The 26,837-nt window shown below is 37.8% G+C and overlaps 1 protein-coding gene across 1 annotated transcript in view; it reads right to left on the bottom strand.

Annotated features, from left to right (window-relative positions):
• INSC (INSC spindle orientation adaptor protein) overlaps positions 1-26,837 on the bottom strand; it is a 129,788-nt gene that overhangs the window by 6,405 nt on the left and 96,546 nt on the right. The window contains exons 8-9 of the mRNA XM_005426314.3: positions 10,714-10,885; positions 8,344-8,522 (exon numbers count right to left, since the gene is read on the bottom strand). Coding sequence (XP_005426371.2) covers positions 8,344-8,522; positions 10,714-10,885 — 351 coding nt within the window. The remainder of the gene's footprint in view (positions 1-8,343; positions 8,523-10,713; positions 10,886-26,837) is intronic.

Raw genomic sequence — 26,837 nt, 5'->3', positions numbered from 1 at the left:
TCATTTCATACTTGAAAATTATTGGAAAAGAATACATGCTAAAACTCTTTCAGAACTGAAATTACTTTGAAGTAATTGAAAGGCTTGAAGATATTTAACATGGAATCTCTACTGTTCAACTGCAATTTTTAGTATCAATTTCATTAATTGCTCGAGTAATTGATCCTGTAAAAGAGCACACTCCATGATTACAAAGCATTGGCACCTGACACAATTTATAGTTCTTGCAATTATTTTGGATTCCTAATCCATGCAATGAACTTGCGGTCAACTCAAAGTGTAAGAAAGAAGACATCCTGAAGACAGGGTGAATGAGCTCTGGTCATCTGTCATTGCTTCCCTACCATGGAGAAGGAATGTGCTGAAGCCACACGCCAATTCTTGACCTGTGGGATTTGTAGATGTGCTATGAAGCAAATTTTTCAGGGAACCCAGCATAATTCCCTACTCAGCGCCTGTACCTCTGCTAAGCAGATCTGCTTTGGAGGTGGATCCTGACCCATGCATTTCCAATATCTGTATTTTAGCAGTGCTCTCCAATAGACTGACACAGGCTGGCCCACACTCCTTTCTCTGATCTCCAAATCCATCAAGAATTGCAGGTGCCTCTCTCTGCTAAATCTGGTGGCTGCAGTTTGTGAACTGGGAGCTCTAAATCCACTGCAGCAATGAAGGCCACAGAAAAATACACTTGATCAACAAATAAACAGCATAGAAACATAGAACAGCTTGGGTTGGAAGGGACCTTAGAGATCATCTAATTCCCATCCCTGTCATAGGTAGAGACACTTCCCACTTGACCAGGTTGCTCAGAGCTCCATCCAGCCTGGCATTGGACACTTCCAGGGATGGGACATGCTCAGCTTCTCTTGGCAACCTGGTCCTGTGCCTCAGCACCCTCACAGCAAAGAATTTCTCCCTAATACCTAATCCAAACCTACTCTTGTTCTGTTTGAAGCCATCCCCCCTGTCCTGTCACTACATGCTCTTGTACAAAGTCCTTTTCCACCTTCCCTGTTGGCTCCCTCAGGCGTTGGAAGCCCTGTGACATTTGTTTGCCATCACAAGGGAGCTGGATGGATGATTCAGGTCAGTGTCACGAGTAGCACTGCTAAAAACAACCAGAAGAACAGACCTGCAGGGCTCCTCCTGTGCCCAACACCTGCCTGCTTCCCTGTGCTCTGCACACCTGACCCACGAGGCACTGAGACACAGGGCAAGGCAGAACGTCAGCAAAGGAATGCTCAGCTAAAGCTCATGCTTTAGCACCTTCTGAAGGGACACCAACTTAGCAAAATAGCAACACACAGAGATTTCAGGGAGTAGTAAGATTTTTCACAAGAGTAAGAGATTAAGCAGTTAAAACTGAACTTAAATTTTTAAGTTAAAATTGAACTTCAAAAAAGCACTTCAGAACTTAAAAAAGCACACCCAAAATCAAGAAGCTTTGAAGGTTCATCTTTAAATGGTTTGTTGGTGAACTGAGTATGCAGGGATATTTGAGAGGGCCCTTAAGACCCATGGAAAATTTCCCTGTTTAATAAATAAAATTAAAAAATAAGAGTGTTATTTCTTATCTTTCAAATGTCAATACAGCATCATCTTCTTAGTCTTGCAGTTACCATGGAAATTAATCTGAAATCTCATAAAATATCTCTATTTTTATAAGCAAAATAAGTAAACAGATATTAACACAGATACATCTCTAGTGACAATATCAGATATTATTATAAAATTGGCAGTGTTTATCTTTTTTGGTTACTCTATATTTCATAATTTTAAATTTGTACATATTTTCCTTCCACTCCCTCAGACTTTCACACATATTGAATTTATGAGTGGTGAAACCTTCCTTTTAAGTTCTGTAGTCTGCTTTGTCCTGAATTTTAGGAATTCCAGTTGTCAAAAGCAATTTAAATTTGAGAAACCATGGTTGATTAAGAACCTTTAAAATAGTTTTCTTCAAACAACAGTCACCTTGGAATTTTTTTCTTTTGCTAAAATATGCAATTAATAACACTAAAATAAAACTTTCCTAAACAACTGATGGTGACTAATGCTCATCAACCAGTGTACAAAGGTGCCAAATCTTTGCTGCAAAAGTAAAAACTAGATACAAGTGCTTTGCTGTAAAACAAGATACACTGAGAGTGTAAATCTGTAGTTATCAAAGAGATTTAAACTTAAAGAACACTTAAGAAACAGAAGGCTTCTCTGAAAACTTTCCCTTAGTGGGAGATTTAAGAAAGTTTTTCCCTTTGTGAAATGAACTCCTAAGGAAGAAGGATGCCAAAGGATTTGGAGGATGCAAGCACATATTTTAGCCTGCTAAAGGGCCAATATCTTCCGCAATTGAGGGTCCCTTACCTCATTTGTGGGAGGGGGAAGTGTCTGCAGATGTGGCAGGTGTGGTGCTAATATACCTTTATTGATAATAAAGACACACTGCTCAGGAGGCTTTTATCAACAGTCCCAACATAAAAAGAAAGCTCAAAATAAGAATTAGCAAGTAATTTAATAGAGTGGCAAAGTAGATCAATATAGAACTGCTAATTCTCTTAGTTAATTACTCCTTGAAGGCTGATTCATCGCTAAGTAATATTAATTTTTGTACATATTACAAGAGCATTTTGTAATTCATTCAAATAAATGAGACAAGCATAAATCATAGTGTGTCTGCAAAGTTCCAGATAGCCATCTTCAGAAACAAAGTGGCACCCGACTACTACTCAGAAGCAAGACAGAGTCTCTGTTTCTGAAGGTAAGTTAAAATCTTCTGAACATCACAATTCAAGATCCATCCACAGGGAGACAGCAAGAGTGCATTTAGCAGGCATCAAGAACAGGCATAGGCATTACAGCAAGTTGTGGTAGAAAAAGCCTTTCAAGATATTATCTATCAGGAGAAAAAACTTCAGTGAGAAATCTCTGAATACTCTCTCGGGGACATTATAATGCCTGAAAATAGAAAATAACTCCAATGGCTTCTAATAGCCATTCTTGTGATTAGGAACTTAGTTTTTATTCCTGAAAACAAACAATAAATACAGCCAGGTGAGCAGAAGAAGCCAATATCCCCCAAAAATAATAACGGTGGTTGGAAACTGGATCTGTATGCAAAGTCTAGGTTTATTCTGAGACTGTGCCAGGGAAATGTATTTTTGGCATGCTGAGGCAGAGCAACGGAGACTAAAGCTGTAGGAAACTTACATTTTGGAATGAAGGAAGTCTTTACTACATTTTTATTTACGTTACTTCCTCTTGCTGACTAATGTAGATAAGGAGTAGGCAGAGCAGCCAGGTTCTCACATTATTTGTTTTAAAGAAGCACATAGGACATGCACCTGTACGGGTCACATTGTGAAAATACACATTCCATAAACCAGGGCATATAACTAACAGTGACTGAGCTAGTGGCCACAGTTTTCTGTCTTTCAGGTTAAAACCTGAGTGAGAAAGAATCTCTCAGACTTCCTTCAAGGCATTGAAAAGCTTCTCGTGTTTTTCAAACAGGCTCAAGCAGCCAAAGGCACCTGAGATCTATCTCCCCAGAGCAGAGCACAAATGAGCCTTTCAACAGAAATTAGTTTTTCAACTGAGCTGAGATTTTATTCGTCCAACTGAACCCCTTGCTTTGCAAATGGGAGCAGACTGTCTTATCCTGCACAGAATCTAAAATATGAGAGGCAGAATTGTAACTAAACAGGGATTTTGTCCCAAAAATCTTAGGTTTTAAGATAGACAGTCAATTTTGGACCCCTAAAATATAACAATCTCTAACATTGACCATATACTGCCAGTCGGTACTCTTATTTATTTATGCGGGTCACATGTGCATGAAAAGACAGAGACAAGCAATTAAAAAGAAAAATAAAATACATCAGGAAAATTATTACACTCCTACATATGAAACTAAGTGTAACATCATTAATATGATGGTATGGTTAAAATTCAGATAGTTGGGTGACTTTGGCCTAATTTTCATTTTTGCATCTGTTACTAGCAGTCATGTTTCTTTCTTGATTTCTTAAACTTTTTAAAATAACTTAATTTTTTTCATTTACTAGCTCTCTTTCTAGTGACATTAGTTGAAATCATGTTTTCTCAATGTGATCTAGTCAATACTGGAAAGGATCCCACAATTTTAATGTAGAGTTTACCATCCACAGAGCACAGTCAGGCCTCTCAGAGGGAAGGGAATTCCAACCACATATCTAGTGATCATGATATTAATGTCAGAAGTGGATATTAACAGAGACCTGTGCAAGAAAACAGTGCAGATACCCTTTTATGAACTTGTCCACATGTAAAGGCTTCGTTAATAAACTTCCCGGTACTCAAGAAACTCAGATTGAGAAGTAATACTGCAAGTTTCTTTCATACAGCCAGGGATTTTCAAAGGAAATCTAAAAGAACTGTTAATACTCTCCTCATTAAAAACATTATTCTCAAAGTCTTTCACTGGGGGTTCAGCAATATTTAGAAATCAAAACTTCTTTATATTATAGTAACATGTGTCTCTAATCTCCTTTTGACATTACAATGGGATGGGGAAAGTGAGGAAGGACAGTAAAAATAAAGAAAAATGCCTGATAAGGGAAAAAAGGTGAAGAGCAGAGAAAAGAATGTGGAACCTAGAGGAAGAATGGTAATAAGGATTTAAAATTTTAAATGACACAGAATATCTCAGTGCCTAAACCAGCAGCATCTCCCAAATATCAAGAAGACAGGAAAACATTTATTGGGGAAAAAAAAAGGCAGCAATCATTTCCAATTTTTCCTTCCAGCTTAAGAGCCTTTCTCCACCTCAAACTGTTTTGAAATATAACTCACTGATTTTAGACCTAGGAATAACCACTTTAAAATGGATGTGTTCACTGCACATTAATTCTTTGTCTGCCTGAGTAAGAGAAGCTCAGAAGGTGTTAGGCTATACCTCCACAGCTTCACAGGTAAGGTGAGAATACTAACAACACTGAAGAGACAAGTGGGAATGCAGAGAGAAAAATTGTATTATACATAAACATACTGTGCCCAAACATACATATTTCATCTTTTTCTATGTAGAGTCTAAGATGATCGTTAAAGTCAAGAAGATCCTGGATGATAAGGGGTTTAGCTAAACCCCTCTTCTGACAGATCTCAAACCCCATTAAGACTGCATAGACTACACTGCTGAATTTAGGCATAAACCCTTCTGAAAGGACATTTTGATGGCTTTTTGAAGTAAAAATCTGCTCTTCAGAGAGTAACTATCTGCAGAAAGAAACAGAACATGGGACATTCATATCCATTTTGACCCAAAACTGGGGACTAAGGAATCTGGGAAATAGTGCTTTATGACTGTTCTTATACAATGTATTTTGCTACAAAACTAAGGAATCTCAGTATAATGTTGCTGGCTACAGAAACAGTCACATGCTTCTGTAAAATGGGCAATGATAATCTTGTTTATCAGTAAGTCCAGCTCTCAGTTCTAAATTTCTTTCCTGACCTAATCTAACACTGCCTGGGAAATGAAAGAAGAAGGAGGTTGGTTTTTGTATAGCAAAGACAGGAAAGGGTTTTTTTTAGTTTAGTTTGTTTTTTTTTTAAGGTTTTTTTATCATCTGGGCAAAAAAAAAAAAAAACTTTCCAGAAGTCAAAAGACAGAACAATTTTAAAGGTGCTTGAGCAGTAAAATATTTTTTGCAGCCAGTACACAATCTATATCCAAATCCTGGGCAGAATGTTATTTATTTGTACAATCACAGAGGGTGATAACTAATAATGATTTTATGTCCTGTATAGAAGGACATGGTGTGAATTTAAGATGAGATAAAATGGCACAAAGGAAAACAAATTTCAGTGTTCCTTTGCAGCATTTCAGCTGTCTTCCTCCCAGGTTTGGCTTACAGTAAAGCACATTCAGTCTAGCAGAATAGAATTTTCTGAAATCAGCATTAATACTAAAGTGGTAATATACTTAGAAATATTAGGTAGCTTTCTATAAGTAGTTGTGCTACTTAAATATTTGTATGGAAAACAGAACATTTAAGTTTGAGGGGTCTTTAATACAATTTTCTAATATTCAGACCACATTTTGTATCAGCTATGAAACTTCTTACTTTGTTTAATCATTTCAACATGTAGTATAACTCAGTTCCAAATCATCTTTTTTACTGACCAGGATGACTTGGTCATTCAGAATGGACATCAGTGCATGAAAATGTATCTCACAGTGGTTCCATAATCCAAAATAAAATCTCGAATCAAAAAATTTTCAAACCTACTCATCTTTAATGTTCATCTCCCTAGGCAAATGTCTACTGCCTGGAACATAATATTATAAATATATATTGTGAAAAGATTCTGACTACATTACTTACCTAAAAGGATTTCCTGTCAAAAGCCAAAATTGCAATTTATGATACCATTATAAAATATCGTATTGTAGTGCTGGTTTTCTTTTCAGCTGAGTGTATTTTCCTCATTGCAATGATAGACACAGAGCAAATTAAAAGGCAAAATATTCCATGAGACTGCTGTAATTGGCAGACACCATCCCCACCCCCATGTACAAGACTGAAGCAAGGGGAGCAATTCACTCAAACACATTTGTTCAGGAAATTGAAGGAAGACTTCTCTGAAGTTTTGGCATTACCCAAACTGCTTGACTGGCAGCTCCTAAAGACAAGATGAGCAGCACTCAGATTCCACCTGGACATTCAGTGCTCAGTAAAAACCCCAGGGTAGGATTTCATAGTTCCCATTGCTTCAGGAGCCAAGGAGGCAGCTCAGAAGCTTCCTGCAGCACACCACAGAGAACACCACCCTTGCTGCCCTAGTTTCTTGTTCTGAGAAGGAAGGTGAGGTATTCTGGGGGTGAGATCTCAGTTCTTGGAAGGAAGCCATTCAGTTTGCTGCTCATCTAGCTAGTGAGATGAACTTGCAGCTTGCAAGCTGCAAAAGGCCTGGAACTAGCCTGTCACCTAAAAAATGTCATACTTATTTCTTTCAAGATCTACCTTCCTCAAAAAAAGAAGGGGCTTGCTCTGCTACCCACAGAGCAAACTGCAAACTCACAGCTGATAGCAGAATTCAGATGAAGACATAAAAAAATAGAGAAATCAAAACTATGAGAGCATACAGGAAGAATTTTTTAAAAAGACTGTGAAGGATTGTACATATATAATAGCACACAGCCATGACAACACCACAACTGATATCTCTGACTTTGCCCAAAGAGCACTACAATAATTATGGCTTAAATTCCATCTTTTTATACACAGACCTGAACTGAAAAATGACTAAGTGCTACTAATAGAAGCCAAAGCTGACCTAGTAATCCCTCTAGAATACCAATAATCAGTTTCTAGGGTCCACTGGGCCTTTATTTCCAAGGCCTGGCTGCTGGTTAAGGATGAGCAAAGCCTTCTGTGGCAGCGCAGATCCTAAATCTACCATAAGTCATCTTTTGGCTCCTTCAGAGTGGTGAAAGGGAAGGTTGTGAGGCCTGAATGGTGCACTTTGAATTACAGTCACAAGGTCTCATGGACAGAAGTAGGTTAAGTTTGCTGAGTATCAGCCTCCATCCCTCAGTGGCCACTACTGAGCTCTCAGGCCTCATACACATCACTGCTGAGGCAAAATTAATCACTGAGACACCAAATAAGCAGTGCTCCTGAACCACCCCATTGCGTAGGAGTGACGGAGAAGAGCAAAAGAATTCCCCCTGATTTCATCTGTGCATTAGCATAGACCTTTAGTATTCTGTGTCCCTTTACAAAAAAAAATTAAAATACTAGTGAGAAGGAAAGAGAAAGGCAAAAGCACATTAGCAGTATTTGCCAATAAAAAGTTGCAAGCCATCTACCAGGCAGACAGGACTTGGTCTAAAGCCCACCAGCGTCAGTGGGCTGGGGATCAGGTCCTTATTCAGCTTTTGGAGCTAATTCATCTTTGAATTGACAACTCTATATTTAGACTCCATATTTATCTTTGCCTCAAAGCTCTGTCCAGTCAAGTTTTGAATCCCTCCAAAGGCAGAGATCCCATAACCTCTCTGGATCTCTGTGTCACTATTTGGCCTAATTCATGATGAAAAACAATGAATTCTACTATCTTAGATATATGGAACTCAACTATTTTTTTTTCTTTTTGAAAATCACATTAAAGCTGTCATATTTATAATGCTCATTTAAAAAAATAAATAAATAAAAAACAACCAAAACCAAAGAAGGAACTGAAGCAGATGAAGAGGCAATATAATGAAAGGACCCAAGAAAGAATTGGCTGTATCAAAACAGACACAGTGCTGAAATCTTTTGGCTTTTACCCAAATGTGACAGAGAAATTCCTCACCTGATCCCGGGAATATGGAGTATCCACTATGCGTTTGTCTGAGCACGCTGCTAGGAGAATCTTCATTGCATTTAACTGGAGCAATATTTCACAAGCCATGGTATCAAAGAAAGTGATATTGGCAAGAGCTGCTGAAGCCAGCAGGAAAACTTCACCTGATGAGGCTTCTTGGCACAGTTCTAGGAATGCAGAAAATAAGCTGGATAAAAGTCATTCCTTCAATGCAGCTGTTAAAGGTAGTATTTAAGCATCTGCAGCTTGCAATAGTGATCTTATTAGTCAATATCAAGTTCATAAACAGGGAGATTAAAAAAGGAAACAAAAAATATAAACTTAGTTTTGTCAGTTATGTAACATCATAGAGAGGTTTAGGGTGGAAAAGACTTCTAAAATCATCAGCTTCAACCAAACCCATCTCTGCCAAGTCCATCACTAAACCATGGGCCCAAGTGCCACATCCACACAGCTTTTAAACACCTCCAGGGATGGCGACTCAACCACTTCTCTGGGCAGAGTTTTCCAGCATTTAACAACTCTCTCCATGAAGTAGCTTTTTCCTAATATCCAATCTAAAACTCCCCTGGCATAACTTGAGGCCATTTACTCTTGTTCTATCACCTGTTACTTGGAAGACATCAACACCCACCTCACTAGAACCCCTGATGAACTATATGCTCTACCTAGTATATCGTTCTACTGGGAATATTTCACTGCATGTTGTTCAAAATAAAGCTTGATATAACTAAATAAAATCAAATACAGGAGGCAGAAAGCTAAAAGTAAATGACCCATATGAGACTAATTCTATCCTCTTCTTTAGAACAAGGTACATGTTGCTTATCGTTGCTTATCTCTAAATCTAATTCTCTGTAGTCAAAAATCATCCTGCATATTTTTCAACTTCAATAAGTGCTGAAGAGACAGCTACCTTTTAATCCCTTGTACATATGTACTTTAACTAAGATGTGAATCACCTGGTAATGGGATTTCTGCATGGTTTAGAAATTAAACATATTACAGTAATTCAATTACTGAGTTATAAATATTACAAGGAAAGTGGTGTGTGATTACCGAAACGGCTCTTGCAAAGTTATACATGTTCTATTTTTAACACTTACATTTCTTGGGCAGAATATGTACAGCTAAAATTCCTGTGGAACTTACAGAGCAACAACTGAGGAATGATCCACCAGCTAATATATTCTGGATATACTGTTCAGATGGTCCCTTGATTGCAGTTCACTAAAATAACCCAGAAAATAATCTGAAACAAACCAGGTCAGGTGAGCTAGCTACAACAGAACCAAGCTCAGCAGAGGGGAATTCCACCCACTGGATTCCAGGCAGTGTTGGGGCACAGGCTTCTCCATTTGCTGCAGGACATCAGGCATAAATTTTTCCCTTGATTTCTGCATCATTAGTTCTGTTTGGACCTCTTGAAGAATGCCTAAATACCGCTCAGATAATTTCCAGCCATAGCAGAATCCTCAAGCACTCATACTACTCTTTCTTTCTTCTTTAAAAAGCAAACGAGCAAACAAACAAACAAAAAAAACCCCAACTGTATTCAAATTGAAGTTCTGCAGTTTAACTGCAACCACTGAATTCACTAGAAAAAATTCTAAATGTACTTATTTATTATACATGAGAAATCAAATCAGAAAATCCAAACAGTACATTCTGACTTGGAGCTCTGGGAAACTGAATTTCTAGACTAGAGAGAAAAGAATGCTTGAATGAAAGCTTCTGCTATTTGAGAGGGAGGGAGCACACTGCCAGAAATAAGATATTCCTCTCTTTAGAAAGCAATGAGAAATGTAATCTTGTTTTTCTAAAGTACCCTCACTGGCCCAGGTTAAGGGAAGTCTTGCTGCTACCTTTGGCTCACTTTACCATGGATCAGAGACCTAGACAAGAAAGACAGATCTTTCATTTTCTTGTAACAATACCCATAGATTATATGACACTCTGCTTTTCCTCTGAATTATGATACAGATGCAGATGTAGTGGTGAGCTTGAGTCCAAGCAAGTTTGGAAAATACAACAGGCATAAAGGTTATCAGTTCTCAATATTCCTCTTTTACAGACAAAAACCAGACAAAAGGATGCTTTGCTGAGTCCTCCTTGGAGGCTCTTGAGATAGAGTTTCACACAGATACTATTTTTACAGATATTTATAAATTCTATTCACATGAGGCCTGGAGTAAAAAGATATTATGTAATTGCAGAATTCTCTGGTTCAGAATTTAAAATAGTTATTTTATCTGTTAAGGGAAGGGTGCTAAACATTATTTACGGAATATTTCTAATGAAATTAGAAATATTAACCTGTTATTTTAACTGGACTCAGAAGTCCTGTAGAAAACTTACTGACAAGTGCTGTCACAATTTCTTCCATATTTTCCAGGAAGCTGCTGAGATGCTGAGTGAATGTGAGATGTGGAGATGTGATCTGGGCAATTACTGCTGCTGCTTCTGCATGGGTGGCTTCAGAATGGCTGGTATCAGTGAGGATGTCAGCCAGGCACAGTATCCCATCCACCTATGGAGAAACAATAGGTGGAAGTTAGAAATACTATAGGAAGCACTTTTGCAACCAAAGATGGTTTTCTATTTGTCTTTTCTTGGCCGTGACTAAACTACTCAATTTATTTTCAAAAATAACTTAAACTTGGTGGCCTTTGTGTCACAGGAAGTTTCAGTTTAGCAGCTACAAATGAGTTCAGCATATGAGTTTGTTGTCCTGCCAAAAGTCTTGCAGTTCCTTCTCCCTTAATGTTTCTGTGAAATCAATTTTGGTCCAACAAAGTCTTCTCAGACAGACATCTAAAGTTAAATATAAACCCAAAAATAAGCTCTGATAAACAAATATTAATTGCTACTATGCCTCATTTGAGCTCTACTGCAAGACTCAAACCTCAAGGTGCACTAAGGTCTAAACAGACAAATTTTTTTGCCACTTTTCCCTGAAATTGTCACAAAGCCAACACAGGATCAAGAAGAATACTATTAAGATGACCCTGGCCAAGCTGCTCCTGATGAGCTTGCACAGTACTTGTATTAAAGCCAGGTCCACACATCCCTTGCATACTTCAGAGGGAAACAGAATGATGAGAAACTGACTTACGTTTATGCTTTCAGAGTGTTTGAAGTGCCCTTACACAGTTCAGGCAGATAGATCATATACACACATATTGGTTTCAATTATAGGAGGCCCACTGGCACAACAAAAGACAGCAACAGGGCACATCCATTTGAGACATTGTGAACAACAAAACACAGCAAGGAAGTGTTCTCTGTGCGCAGGGGCACAATCTGGGAGCTTTCAAATTAACAGCAATGTGTTTCTCCCCATTTACCATAGCTCTGAATAACTTATCACGTGTACAAGCAAGTAGTTAGACCATAGGATCATTTAGCATGTGAAAGGCCCCCAAGATCCCTGAGTGCAGTCTATGACTGACCCCCTTGTCAAGCAGACATGGCACTCAGTGCTGTTCAGTCATGGTGGCTGCACCACCTCCCTTGAGCAGTACATTCCAAAGCCTGACAACCCTTTTCACATAGGAATTTTCCTGATGTCCAGCCTGAACTGTTCCCTGGTGCAGCTTGAGGCCACTTCCCCTTGTCCTGTCAACTGACTGCCTGGGAGAAGAGGCCGAGCTCCACCTTGCTCCACCCTCCTTCCACTGAGCTGCACAGAGTGATAAAGTCTCTCCCCTGAGCCTCCTTTTCTCCAGGCTAAACACCCCCAGCCCTGGACACTTTAGAGATACAAGGAGGAGTTAAGGAGGCTTAGTACTGAAACATGCTTCAACACTCAAAAAAAAAAAAAAACAAAACAAAAAAAAAACCACATTTGTGTTGCACACCCACTCTTAGCTCTGTTGCTCAGACTGCATTCTCTGTCAACTCAAAGCTTCCTCAAAACATCCATGTTAAGTCCTACCCATTATCTTCAAAAAGGGTATCTAGCAAATCTCTTATTCTCATTTTTGTTATTTATTAATACAGAATGTTGAGTTATCTTAATTACTTATTCTGCAATGGGCATGATTTAAATTATTTGATAAGTACTGACAGTTACCGTACTTTATGAGAAAAGCTCTCAGGTAGATAGGAGTAAAAATTACCTTCTGTAAGATTATTCACTGGGATGGAGTTTTTAATAAGAAATAGACTATATAATTGAAACTCTAATAACACAGACAAATATAAAAGAAATTATATCTCTATTTTTCCCCAGATCACAAATGGTATTTATTGTAGAAGCTCTAGCACTGGCAAAAAGAGAAAGAATAAATTTTCAATGTTGAACTTTTTCTTGACAAGCTTTCAACATTAATCTACCTACAGCAAAATATTTCCTCCTAGTTATGACAGAATTCTACAGCTTGAAACAGCAGAGTCACATAATTCACTGGGCTTCAAGGTATATTAATAGATCTCAGTGTCAAGAATTAATCTATGTCCTCACAAGATGATTTAGTACCCAAAGTGTGCTAGACAATATCATATGCAAAATCCCACAATTTTGTCACCTTGAAATCTCCCCAGATCACACCTTGTCTGGGGTCCAAAGGATGTTAATAACAACAGGCAGTATAAAAAGTTAAACGTATTCCGAGACATTGAAGAAATACTTCACAAGAAAGTTCGCCTAAGATCCACTTCAGTCTTCAGCTCTAAATTTACTGGTTAAAATTCACTTGGCCTACTTATATTCAATGCCCTTGACAAATGACTTAAGAGTACTTTTATGCTGTTTGAGAACAGGTAATGGCTTATGAAAGACAGGTACAAGTACATGGTTAGATTTTTCTATCACCAGTAATTGTGTAAATCTACATTAATGATAGGCTTCTACTGCTGTACTCAAATTTAAATCACATATTTGATTTCATTATTTGCTAAGTGATGGGTTTTGGAAATTGGGAGTAGCTGAATTGAGAATAAAAAAAGCAGATACAATTTTATTCAACTCAGAGATAAATTACATATTTTGGGTCTGTGAAACCCAGCACTAGTTATTCTCCTTCCTTTTCAGAAACACGTAAAATACTAACAAAAAAAATTCAGCCTAAAATTTTCTCCATACACTTTTTCCTTCCATCTTAAATACAGAAAATAAAATAATTCTACTTCAGCAGGCAACCCCATTTATAAGTGTCTAGCAATAAATTTTAAAATGACAGGGGAACAATCTAATAAAAGCACTTTAACATCCAAAAAGAAATTGCTGCTCAAAGCATTTTTATAATTAGGTTTCACACTGAAAGGAACTTTGGATGGTTGCCCTGTTTTCTGTTTAATTTTGGTGAAGTAATCAGCTAAATGTCAAATCTGTTCATCACCTTGGCAATACAAAAGAACCAGTTAGCCAGATAATGCAAACAAATGAATTCCATGAATGCAACAAGATGCTGTGAAGCCCCTGCGTTTGAGGAATGGCGTTCAGTAAATGCTTGATCCCTAATATTTCAGTATTGATAACTGGACACATGCCAGCAACCTACATCCTTATGAACATAGCCCTGTTGTAGAAACTTAATCCAAGTGACAAAATAAATGTGTGACCATGTTACTGCATAGATCAAGTCTTCTGAAAGGAAATTATTTCTTTTTTTCTACAACAGGAATAAATGAGTTCTGGGGCAAAAGTCTTGTTTCTTCAGTATACCTGTCCTTCCTCCTAAAAATATTAAATAAAACTAGGCATCTGTTAAAGATACCAATACAGAACTTGGGATGAATTGCATTAAAGACTTCATGATTTGAAATATTACACACAACAGCAGTCTTAACTCTCTGCTTCCCACAAGGGGGTTTAAGGCAGTTTTTCCACGCCACTCTGGGAACCAAGACCTATTGCCTTCCTTTTAGAAATGTCTATGTTCATTTGTATAAAATGCTGCTGAAGACCTTTTCTCAAATTTTCCTACCATTCCTGTTCGCTCACTTCACATTCAGATGATCACTACATATTAGTAAAACTTTGGTCAAAACATTTTTTTGCCTTCTCTGAATTGATCTCCAGTCATTTAGTGAGACCAGAAAATCTTACAGGCTTCTGTCAGCTGATTTCCCACTGTGAATTCCATGGATATTACCATCAGCCCAAATCTGGGTGCTTCTGGTAAGAACAGCCAGCAGATTTCAAAGCAGTTTTACAGAAGAATAAAATGAAGATGTTGAGATCCAGAGGCAGGGCAGCAAATGTGGAAACAATATCACAAAGGGGATTTTGCCTTAAATAATCTCAGCTTTCCCAGAAGAGAATTTCAAAAGCAGATGCTACACCCAACAGTCAAGAACTGATAGATCAGAGCTGTGTGTCTTTCCTTTCACCCATGCTATGTAATAACACCTCCTACCTGAAGCTAGGACAGGTTAAATGTGTGGGTGAAGACATGAAAATTAGTGTGACAAACCAAATATATAAACATGGATAAAAACCCAAACACATCAAAATTTATAGGATGAGAAAGAGGGTAACTGACAAATAAGGCAAGGAGGGAGGATTATAATATTCATCCAACAAAACCCATGTATTTTTATTTTGATGACCCATTACTGAGTAATGCAATTTAATGAGATGATATAGTAACAAAGTGATGTCATTAAAACACTCCCAAATAGAATCCTTAATAATCCAAACTACTGCAACAATTCCATGGCAGCAGCAGAGACCAGTGAACAAAACTGCAATGATTTTTATAACAGTGGCCATAGCACCTAATTTAAAAGCCCTGTGGTGTACACCATGGAATAGTGTGTGGCTGAGTAGAGGCTGACCAGTTCCCAACTCAGTAGCTTTGAAACTTCTGTCAATAACTTTGGCTTTCTATCTAAGCTGGCAGTGAGTTGTGCTTTGGTTTGCAGCAACTTTGACTACAACTTCCCTTTAAAACTGCCTTCCTTCAGATGGGGTCAAGCTGATGAAGAGGTATTTGTCCTTTCTGACGTTTACCCACCAAGGAGAAGTGTAAAGTTGATCTAGGAATATTGTTATGTGCATAAGAGAAAAGACATTTGGCGGTATCAGCTTGAAGGATGCATGAAATGTGGCAATGCCTGAGTAGCAACTTTACATCAATGTTGCAGGGAGAAGCAAAGTGCAGAGCAAGATGAAATAGGAAGTTCCTTACTCTGGACTGTCTAGGAGTCAAAAGATAAATCCTGTGCAAACCCTTTCTCACTATGAAACCAAGAGGAAGCAGCCCTGCACCTCAAAATTCACATTCCTCAGCACTCAGAGATGCTCTAAGTCTGTTGCAGATAAAAAGTACAAGTGGTTGTCAAAGAGATAATAGAGAATAAGTCATTTTACAGAAAGGATGGACAAAATCAGTAAGGTCAAAATCCAAGATAAGACTTCTCTCTTGCCTTTGCTTCAAGGATAAGAGAATAGCTGGCTTTGAACTCCCTCAATATTGAGAACTGAAGATAAAACAGTCTTTTAAAGTATTTTTGTGGTTGATAAAAGAAACCAGGCACTGCACTGCTATCAGCCTAGCAATATTCACATATCCCCACTCCCACAAATCACAGCTTCCATTGCTTCAAATTACTCCCCACAAAGGTAAGTGAAATACCCAAGGATAAACTCAGCTTTCCTGAGCTATTCCTCCAACGTGATATCCCTCCATTTCTACAGGATAAACCCTGAGTGGCTACAAAGGGCAGGAGAAGAGACTGCAAAGGAATTCGCTTGCAGTTATGCAGAAGTCACTGTAGAGCAGGTAGGTGTTCACAAAATTGGGTTACATTGATAAAACCGCTGGGGAAACCACTGGTCACAAATGAGCACGATGGTTTAGGGGGGAAAGAAAAGACATTTGCAATTACCCTTGTACTCAACATTTGTTACATTTTCTTTCTCCTATTCTGTCAGGCAATCCCAATAATGACTATGTTACATGTAGAGTCAGAACCCTGTAAGAATAAGAAATAACTATTTATTATCCATATTATGATATATATTTAAGTAAGAACTATTTATTATATATATGATAAAGATTACATATGATAAAGATTAAATTCTTGAAATTATGCGACACATGACACCAAAAGTTTCTCAGGTTCTTCTGCCCTACATTTTTGAGGGCTGGATACACCAGCTTGTTTTTAAGCTGCAAGAATCTATTCCTATTTGTAGGGTTTTCTTGGTATCAGCATCTGCATTACAAATTCCAGAAAGTACATGCTTGTTTCTTTTAAATAATGGATAAGGCTTTATACATTATATTTTGGGGTCTGAAATCCATTAAAATGAAGCCACACAGACCCTAAAAAGGACTTGTCAACAAGATGAGAGGAACTGTCAAGTGGTGTACAAGAATGCTGAACAAGATACGGGGATCTGAAGTCTGAATTAAGGAGAGACCATACATTAGTAGTTTTCACATAGCCCTCATTTTTATTTACCCTGGGGGGTCACAGTCTGAGAACAGGAAAAACACCCACCTCAACTACTCCTATAAACAAACAGGGGCTCTGGGTTATGTGTAGCAGGGCACTCCAGAAAATGAGATGTGCTCCCTGAAAAAAATATGCACCAGTCATCTACTTCTAAATAAATAATGTCACAGACACTTCATGGTGTGAGGGTAAATTTTCCAACACCTAGTGCCTGGCATTTAAAAACAAGAACACTCTTTTAACATGTTTGATTACTTTGTATCATTTAGGTTTTGGTGTGACACCGTGGTTTTTATTTTCTAGCATCTCTTAGTGTAGCTTTTCATGATTAAAAAAAAAACTCATGCACATTGCATTTTTGGAGGACCCTCATTTTATTACGATAATGAGAAAGGGTCTCTATCCAAAAAGAGCAGCATGGAGGTCACAGCCACTCATTATCACCTAATCTAACTCTTCAGAGTGTGTCTTTCCTCTCTCAGGAAAAGTATCTGATAATCTTCCTGCTAGAATTCTTGATTTGTTCATGTCAAAAATTTGAAACCTTCATTATGCTGCAGATTTAATTAATAATGTTGATAATCCCTAGTTTTATTATTACTATAATTGCACATACAATTTCTCTCATTAAATTAAAATTATTGACCAGGTGTATAGCATTATACCCCGACTTTCACACAAATACAAGCCTACTCTATTCTCAAATTACAACAATGGAAACACCACAGTAGAAAGCAGAGTTACATTAGAGAGGTAGAGAAAGTGAGCAACGGACATGCATAAGAGTTAAAAAAAAGCACAACATCCTATTTTAAAGATGAGATTTTTGCAAACTCTTTTAAGAAAAAGATCCTTCTGCAATCAATTTTCCTGCATTTCTCATATCAATGGTGTCAGTCAATTTAGCCTAAAAAAATCCACTCTCTAAAATGCAAGGCTTCTGCAGTATTTCAATCATATGTACACTAATCAAATGCACTATAATAGAAGAATATTTGTATAATGTAATGTATTAAATATACACGGTAACTTGCTCAGAAAAATGGTTTTATGTCTAAATTAACATAGTTACCAAAACTGACTCAGTGCTTTACTGATAGTTCTCCTCCCAAAATTTCTGTTGCTGTTAAGAACAGTGCTATGAGGCACCAGGCATTAATAGAATTGTTTGCTACATTCATTACTTCACAATGGCTGTTCAATTATTTTAATAAATTATTTTAAATAAATTAGCTCCAGAACCAACCATGGATGTGCCAGATAACTATTGGCAGAGACTTTTTACAAGTAAGTTATAGAGTTTTATGATACCCATTTATAATGAAAACACTCACAGTACTTTTGCTATAAAACCTTTAGTGAGCAACTCAATAAGAGTTCATTCATGTTGTAATAACAACAGAGGAAATTGCTACCCTTATTTCAATAAAAAATTCACAAAAAGTGAAAAAGGGATAGTTTTCATCTGGTGAGAAATGATAGAACTTTATTGGCCACAGCAGACCCAAGTTATTTGGTCCTAAGATTCCTCTCCTGACAGTTTGGTAAATCTCCTTGGATCTCCTGCATTGATTTATGTCTATGACTGCAGTGGCAATAAAATAATTTCAGAATTGCTTTAAGCCTAAGAAATTCAAGTTTCAGATCAGCTGTTCACATACAGTCTTTATGAGAAGTCAGAGGTCTACTAGGAGTCCTCAGATAAAGTGATCTCAGATGTTTTTCTCTCCATTAGCACCTTCCAGTGCTGCTCTTTGGTCAAATACAGTTGCTGCATTGATTCTATATTAGAAGAAATAAGAACAATCCTAAGACTCAGAGAAAATGGAATATTTTTACAAGCTGAATTTTGATTTTTCTTCTACTCAATATTCTTTGCTGCCTTAACAGGTTTCAACATAAAGAACCCCTCTTATGAAGAATAATAAACACATACATTCAAAGTTAAGTTAGTGTTTGAACTAGGAGGAACAAAACCACAAATTTTGTTACCCTTTCAGTAGAGATTGTTCTTTCAACATATAAAAATCCAAGGATAAGTACCATACAGCACCTTGATACAGGGGCAGTTACATTCTGCATTCAAAATCGTATTTCCAAGTCAGCTTATTTTCATAAGCTGATCTAACATCAGAAAAACAGGTCAGAACTGGCTGAAATTGAATTTACCTAGTGAGCAGATTCCAGCTTCAATAGCCCAGGATCTTCTCAGGGTATTTTGGATAGATAAATGTGGAAGTGTTATGTTATGGCAAAGATAAAACCCCAATTTGCCTTATTTTAGCTGTTTATTTTAGATCTGGGAAAACAAATATGTTGTTTAGGAAAATCCCAAACACTGTTCTGATTCTGTCATCCAGTCACTACCTGTTTTTCTAATATTGTTCCTAATCCATAAACCAGTTTTCTCATTCTTAGAAAAATGCAAGGGATGTTATGGCAGAAGGAATATAACAACTACAAATTACTAAATATTAGTATTCCCCAATAACACACAAGGCTCACATCTCATAAGCAGTAAAAACTCTCATTCCATACTCCAAACCAACTGAATCCCCCAGATCAGTAAAGCTCAAGTCTGGACTACAAATTTCACATGACCAAGCTGCATTCTGCCATCTGCCAGTCCATAAAGAACAGAAGAGCCACCACAGGTCTCCACAGAATGCTCCTGGCTTTCTCCTGGATCCAGGAGAGCTCCCAGGATGAGGATCTGTTCTGGTTCACAAGGAATCAATGATAACATAACTGGGCATCTAGAAGTGATACTAGAAAAGGGTGACAGCTAGGATTCTGAGGTATATACACATCATTCTGAAACCACAGCTACTGAATCCTTTAGGTCAAAGAATGTAACTTGAAATCAAAATATACCAGACTTTTAGAAAGAACTCAGATTCGAGGCATCCAAAAGAAGGAAAATGCTGTTTTGAAGGACAGTGCCTTCCTAGAATGAAACTGTGCTTTACTGGACTTTCTCCTGAAACTTGCCTTCTGTGCACTCCCCATTCCCAAAAGCATTAACAAACAAAATCTATATCATTTTCTAGACAATCCAATCAAGAATTATTCAGACTGTAAATAAAATATATCAATAGAAGTATTTTTCCAATATTTAATCTCTACAGCTGACAAAGAACAAAAGGAAGAAAGAACTGTGGGCATTCCATTTATAAATTACCATCACGTCTCAGAGTACAAATATGTCCAGCTTCACTGGGCAGGAGGCAGAGTCCTGGTCACATCCTTCTCACCCTTAGGAAAGTGTAACAAGCCAGAACTGCCACTGGAAGAAATGATAGCAACTGGTAGGCAAAGGCCACTACAAAGTCTGTGCTATGTCTTTCCCAATATTTTTTTACCAAAGATGAATTTAGCATATGAATTTAACTTTTTTTTTTAAATTTACTGTGACTGATGTCAGATGAGGAAAGTAAACCATATAAAACAAGATTCAACATAAACAAATTATACCAAATTCAAAGCCAACAAGGATCCTGGAGGAAAAAAAAGAATGATCAGTGCAAATGACTTATAAAAATATCCTCCATGTTGCTTATAATTAGATTAGTAGCCTCCAAATTAAAAAATCAGGCCAATCTCTCATACATACGAGAAAGAGATGTTCTAGTAAAGATCATTCAAAACTGTCTTGAAGTGAGTCTCTTGTGTGCTAAGAACTGCTGGCTCTCTCCACAAATAAAGAGCATGCCTCAGGCTCTATTTCACCAAAAATGTGTGAAAAGTGCCTTGCAATCGAGGCATATTAATGATATGACAAAATGAAGGTTTAACATTCTTTAGTGAAATTAGGCGCCATCAATAAGTCCTTGCACCTAGACCTAGTTAAGCTAGAAACTGTTCCACATCCCATGTTGTCCCAAAAGTAACTCCAGGTATTTACAGGTAAGAATACTCTCAGACTGCCTAGGCACTTAGGTGTTCAGTTCACAACATCTGCTCTAAAGTTCTGTATAAAAACCTAAACAGCAGTTGTTGCACTGAACACGTGGGCTTTTGCTTTCAAAATATTTATAGAATTGCCCGTTTTTGAAGCAACTCTGTACATAAAGCAGTTGAGATACATACAAGGGAATACAGGGGAGAGGGCTTGCATAGGTTTTGGGGTTTTTTTAATCTGAATTTGCCTAAATTGGTAGCCAAATTTGGGGTTTTTTTAAATGAGGTTTCTGTCATTAAAAACCCAGTTCAAATTGCACTGATATTTTAATGCACTAGGTGGCATAATGTTATTAATATTAGAGAAATTAAATGATTCACCAGCACCCAGATACTTTGTTGGATAAAATTAGCCTATCTTTCTGCCACATAAGAAGAGGCTACCCTTCATTGGGGTTTTGTCTGTGACTATGATTTTTACTAACACCCATATCAAATACCAATAACATTTATTTCCATGTTGCTTCCCATCAAAATAACTTCCATGTTGCCAACAGCAAAGATTCACTACAAACTCTGGAGATTCATTAGTCCCACCACTGAACAAAGATATTTCTAAAGCAAGGTAGATCCAAAACACCTTTTCAATGATCCTTTCCATGACAGAAAACTTATGTTTCCCACTCCTAATGCACAAAACCTGCAGGATATCTCTGTCACCTCCATTGCCAACCCCCATAGACAGGTTGCCCAGCAGCAACAGAGATGCTGGCTAGCTTTTTATTGACACTCATGGCTTAGATCCTTAGTTGTTTTTGGGAAGAGCAACTTTAACCAGAAGTAAAATACAGGAGTCGCTACAAAGATGAATGGGCAAAATAAATGGAAGTACTTATTCCAAAACCCTAAGGATTTTTAAGGAAAGTGCAAATGTTTTTGTTCAAAATAACCGGCCACAAACCATTCTTCTAAAAGGAAAAAATAAAAACACCAGCAGTCTAATCAGTTGGCTTTTAATGAGTTTTAACTGATCTCTCTTAATTCAATTGTAAATCTTAGAATCTATGTTACTGAAAAGGTCTTTGACTGTTATATCCTTGCCTCTCTCTCTCTCTGTTATTTTCTCTTTAATTTAATGAAGAAATACTAATTATTGGTACAGGCTTACTCTTCTTTTTAGGACTAGAAGGATCAGAAATCAGCACTCATATCTTCGTCAAAAAACAAAAGAGAAAAAGAAGGAAAAAAAAGCCAGTGTCATCTTGACTTAAAATCACTTCCTTGCCATTACCACTTTCAGCAATTGTCATTCTTTGTCTTTTGGTGTTTTTTTTTCTGTAAGAAAAATCAATTGTAATTACATGAGTATGTCTCAATTACCTGTCCTTTTTTTTGGGCTGGATGTCCTAGTCTGATTAATTGGACTTCTCTGTCCTAATGTCTTCTCCAATGCCCCAGGTCCTAAGTGCCTTACCTTCTTCATACATTTTGTGGCTTCATTTTTACTGGTTAATACAAGACATAAATTCTTCTAGCAGAGAAATGTGCCAAAAATTAGATGCAAGTGTGTTATTTCATGTTTAAAGGAGCTTGAAGGGAAGATGAACCAAAGGGGAGCAGCAAACAGAATTTTTACTCAGAATAACATCAATATCATTAATACACTGCAAAGCTGGTAAAATAAAGGTGCAGGGTGTGTTTCTCAACCTCATGTGATACAGCCAACACAGAAATCCATGGGCTGGAAAATTCAAACACCACCAGTTCCCTGGGGCAAAAATCATCAAAAATCCTTTTCTGAGTGAGGAGAAAAGCAATTTGTCATGGCCTTTAAATACATAAATAAATGTGGCTAACTGGAGCAGGAAGTCAGTCATGTGTCTTCATCCATGAACATTTCCTAGGTGAGATCCTGTGACTTGTAACCCAGTTCTTCCAGGACACAGGATGAGACAGGAGCAATCTTTAGTAACAAAAAGGTGACTTACGCCTTCTAACTACTTTTCTCAGAACAAATCAGGTATCTTGCTCAAAAATAAATTACAAACCTACTCTAACAGCTCTTTTGCCTTCCCTTTAGTTATAATTGCTTCCTCAGCCTAGACAGTAGTAAAACATCATGTTTGGATCCTCCATGAGGTTCACATTACACATCTGGGGGAGATTCTTATTCCTGAGTGACTTCATTTTCTTTTCATACCCTGTGCTATGATAAAAAATGAAGATAAAAACTTACTTACCTACAGCCACATGGTATGTGGATATAGGCCATTACAATAAGGCTACTTATTACCTTCAAATGATCTTTCCTTTCTCCAGAAATTGAGTGTTTCTCAGACTGAATAATAACCTGATCAACAGAAAGTCCTGGAAGGTGTTTTCCTGCATCCAGCCACACTTTGCAGATCTAGACAAATTCCAGCATGGACAAAATGCCAAAGCCTGTGGTGCTTATAATAAAATGCTAAAATAAATGCAGAGGGCAGAGTGTGTTAAAGCAGTTAAGGATGGACAATTTCTAGGAACTCAGATCATCATTCTAATTCATCACATTTTTGGGATCCTATGAGTAAGGCCTATATATATCAGGAACTGAAATCTGAGCTCAACAACACCTTGTGTGCAGGAACATTATTCTAATTCACTCCATTCTCTTTAGCACAACATGTCAGCTATTCCCAAATCCCTGCTCATCAGAACTATTCGCAATACATGATCCCTGGGAAAGCAATAACCAGAAGATGACAAGTGCAGATAGCCTCACTCCCCATGGAGCAGCATGTTGACCACCCATAGCCAATAATACATTCTTTACAGAAATCTGATAGACAATTATTTTGTAACATAGGTTTTTTTGAGGTTGTTCTGCTTACAGCTTACTATTAGTGCCCATTTATTTTAGTGGTGCTGTTCTTAGCATTACCTGAATTTAAAGCTTGAAGACATTTTTCGCTTGATAATTCCTTCCCTACCCAACACTCCTGGCATTCCTCCTGTTCTCAACTCCTCTCTCATGCACCTTACAGCCTTTTTAGATTGAAACTGAGCAAGGAGCTATGCTTTCATTCTGATCCCTCTTTTCCCCCCTGCACACATCCTGCTCCTCACATTCTCTCTAAGTTTCTCAGGCTGATGCTCTCAATATCCAGGCAGTACTCTCAGGGCAGTAGGAATAGAAGGCATTTTTCCCCACTCCCCCAAGGATGCTCTTGCATTAGATGTTGCTTAAAGATTTTAATTTTTTTTTAATTAATGCAGTTAAGGCAGAGGGTCTATCCTGTAGGAAAACAGGCCATCCAGGTTTTTATGAACAGATAAGAAAAGCTAAACTGTTCAGATTAAAAGCCTGCTTGCCATGGCTTACCTTGATTTAGGAGGATGCTTCAGTGGCGCACAGCTTTGGTCCCCATAAACCTGTCTTCCCAAATCCTCTGCTGCCTTCCTAAACTCAGGATAGGTTTGGGCAGACCATACCGAGGAGCAGCACAAACTTTGCTGTAATTCCAGTCTCCACTGGGTGCCACTATTGCATAGTATAATGTGCATTTACTGCAGGGAGTCAACAGCCTGGCAGAACTGACTTTTGACTTGGACTTCTCTGTCGTGAAGTTTTCAGACCATATGTGGAGAATTATCACTTGGTTTTTATGACCCTAAAACACCACGTGATAATCATTTTAGCACAGAAATACGAGGATGATTTAATTCTTCCTAGATCACTACAGCTGAAAAGCTCTAATGCAAAAGTGCTCAGATTCTTTCCTGATTTTGTGCTGGAATAAGCCTTTCTGCCCCATGTGGGGATCTCTTCCTCCATGCTGACTGATAATCAATTTAGGCCTCTATTTTTCCCTATCTTTTTTAATCTCACTGCAGAGGGCCTGGATTAGATGATCTTTAAAAGTCCCTTCCAGCCCAAATTATTCTATTGCTCTGTCTGCAGCTAAAGTGCTTTGATCACAGTTTAACCAGCACAAGGGTAAAACCCTACCAGTGTCATCTTGACTTAAAATCACTCAAGACACCTTAAAAACACTGACTCAGTGCTCTTAAACTGTGTGCACATCCCAAGGATGGCAATAACACTGAAAATACATTATCAGCGAACTTTTAAATTAATAGCAATCAAGTATTAGTTTTGTGGAGTGGATTTAATTGCCATTTGATGGTGCATGGATATCCACAACTTGATAGATACCATTCTGGTGATTTGAGCTGTAATCTAAAAAGACTGAAATTTAATCCTATTAATCACTTTTTAAAATCATGGGCAGACAATTCAATCACCTTTGGTCTATTTCACATTATCCCTGTTCTTGTATTTTGCTTTGTTTCCTTTTCCCAGACCTCAAATAAGTAACTAACTAAAAAACTAAGTAAGATCAACTAATATTATATTAATAATTTAAAATATATAAATACATGTGTTATATTAATATATTCAATAACCTATGTAATTAAATAAATAAATATTACACAATGGATACTTTGAGAGCTTACAGAAAACATTCAAAATTCTTCCAGGCAAAACACTGCTACACAGAGATTTTCATGCCAGCCTCCCATCCTGGAATGATTTGTTATCCTACTCATTTGGCAGAGCAGACATAATCACAATTGCTTCAAGTTGCTGAAGATGAGGGAAGCAGTGTCTCAGTGTTTATGAAGTCTACTTTTGTAACTTGGTCTTTCCTCTCACTCCTCTCAATACTCATAGACAGTGACACCAAGAAGTACAGAAATGACTATAGACACTAGCCTTTGAGAGGATCTCTGCCTTTTCTAGCAGAGATCAAAAATACTACCTTGAAAATCTGCTATATTCTCACATGGGTTTTATTGCAAACAGAAGCTTGGGTAACTCTGCCCAATATTGGTTATAATAAAAGAGAGATGGGCAAAAATAGAGCATGTAAGTGTTAATCTGGCAGTCTAGACTTTTCTAAGGCCTGAAGATACAGCAGCCAGAGAGAACAAGACTATCCAATAAAGCAGGAAAATGAACAAAAACAAACAGCAAGTAGACTGAATCTTAATCTGACCCACAGTTGTTCAAAGCCAGCTAAATCACTGGCACCAGCAGCTAAACAGATCTGTGGTGCAGGTCTGGAGGCAACAGGTAAGACCTATGCCCTGCAGCCTGGACATTCCTGCACTGCTGGAGGCCCAGAAGAGGCTGTTTGTGGCTAAGGAGAAACATTCATTTGGCAAGGTAAAATAATAAGGTCAAGAAATTCACCCAGGGCAGGAAATAGAAACACCTGCAAAAGAAGATGGGGACAGAGGCAGAATTTCACTCTATTAGAGCAGCTCTGCTCTAGGGCTCTCTCAGCATTCCAGCTGCTGTTCATGAGACATGGCAAACGCTGCAGGAGTGACCATCACCCATGTGGTTGCCTCCATTATGCCTACCTACTAAATCACGTCGAAAGGACAAAAGGACTATTTACCTGCTCTTTAAATGGATCTGTGTCTATCAGGCATACCCATGAGGACGTGAAGGTCACAGATAGAAAGAAGTTCAGATTTATAAACCAATTTGTGCTATCAAAACCTGGGAAATCCCTGTCTTTCAATTAACAGCTGAACTAAAAATTTCTGGGTAGGAGAGTCCAGTCCCACTTTCAGCAATTTAGGACACTTTCAGGAATCTAGGATGTGTATGGTCTTTCCTACCTCACCAACAGGAAACTGCCTGTGCACAATCACCAGGAATACTTTCCCAAGGGGACTTGTGCTGCCTTCAGAATTCTTCTGGGCAATTGTCGGGGTATCAGAAGGCTTTAAGCTCAGCATAGCTTTCCAATTTTATTTAATTTTTTAGGGTTTGATGTTTCTTTGTTTTAACTTTCATTTCTTTCCCTTATTTTATAAATTGTAGTTAATCAGGGTCTCTGACCAGTAAAGCTGAGGATTACCAGACAATAGAGTGACCACGAAATTATGTCCTCACAGGCAGATCTTTCATGGCTCTTGCTGTACATCTTTATGTGACACAGTACATCTTTATGTGGCACAGGGCTCAGCTTTATTAGTGTCCAGCTCTGCACTGCCTTCAGTCAGACTGAGGCTGTCACAGACCCTTTTCAGAAGGGGCTTCTTTGAAAATTCAAGACATATCTGGAAGATGCTTATCTCCTTATAAAATTTGGATGTACATATAGGTGAGAGGA

Source organism: Geospiza fortis, unplaced genomic scaffold (genome assembly GCF_000277835.1).
Source record: "Geospiza fortis unplaced genomic scaffold, GeoFor_1.0 scaffold327, whole genome shotgun sequence".
In the NCBI taxonomy this organism is placed as follows: Eukaryota; Metazoa; Chordata; class Aves; order Passeriformes; family Thraupidae; genus Geospiza; species Geospiza fortis.
Note: the sequence above shows the minus strand (reverse complement) of the source record. Positions and strands in the feature narration are given on the sequence as shown.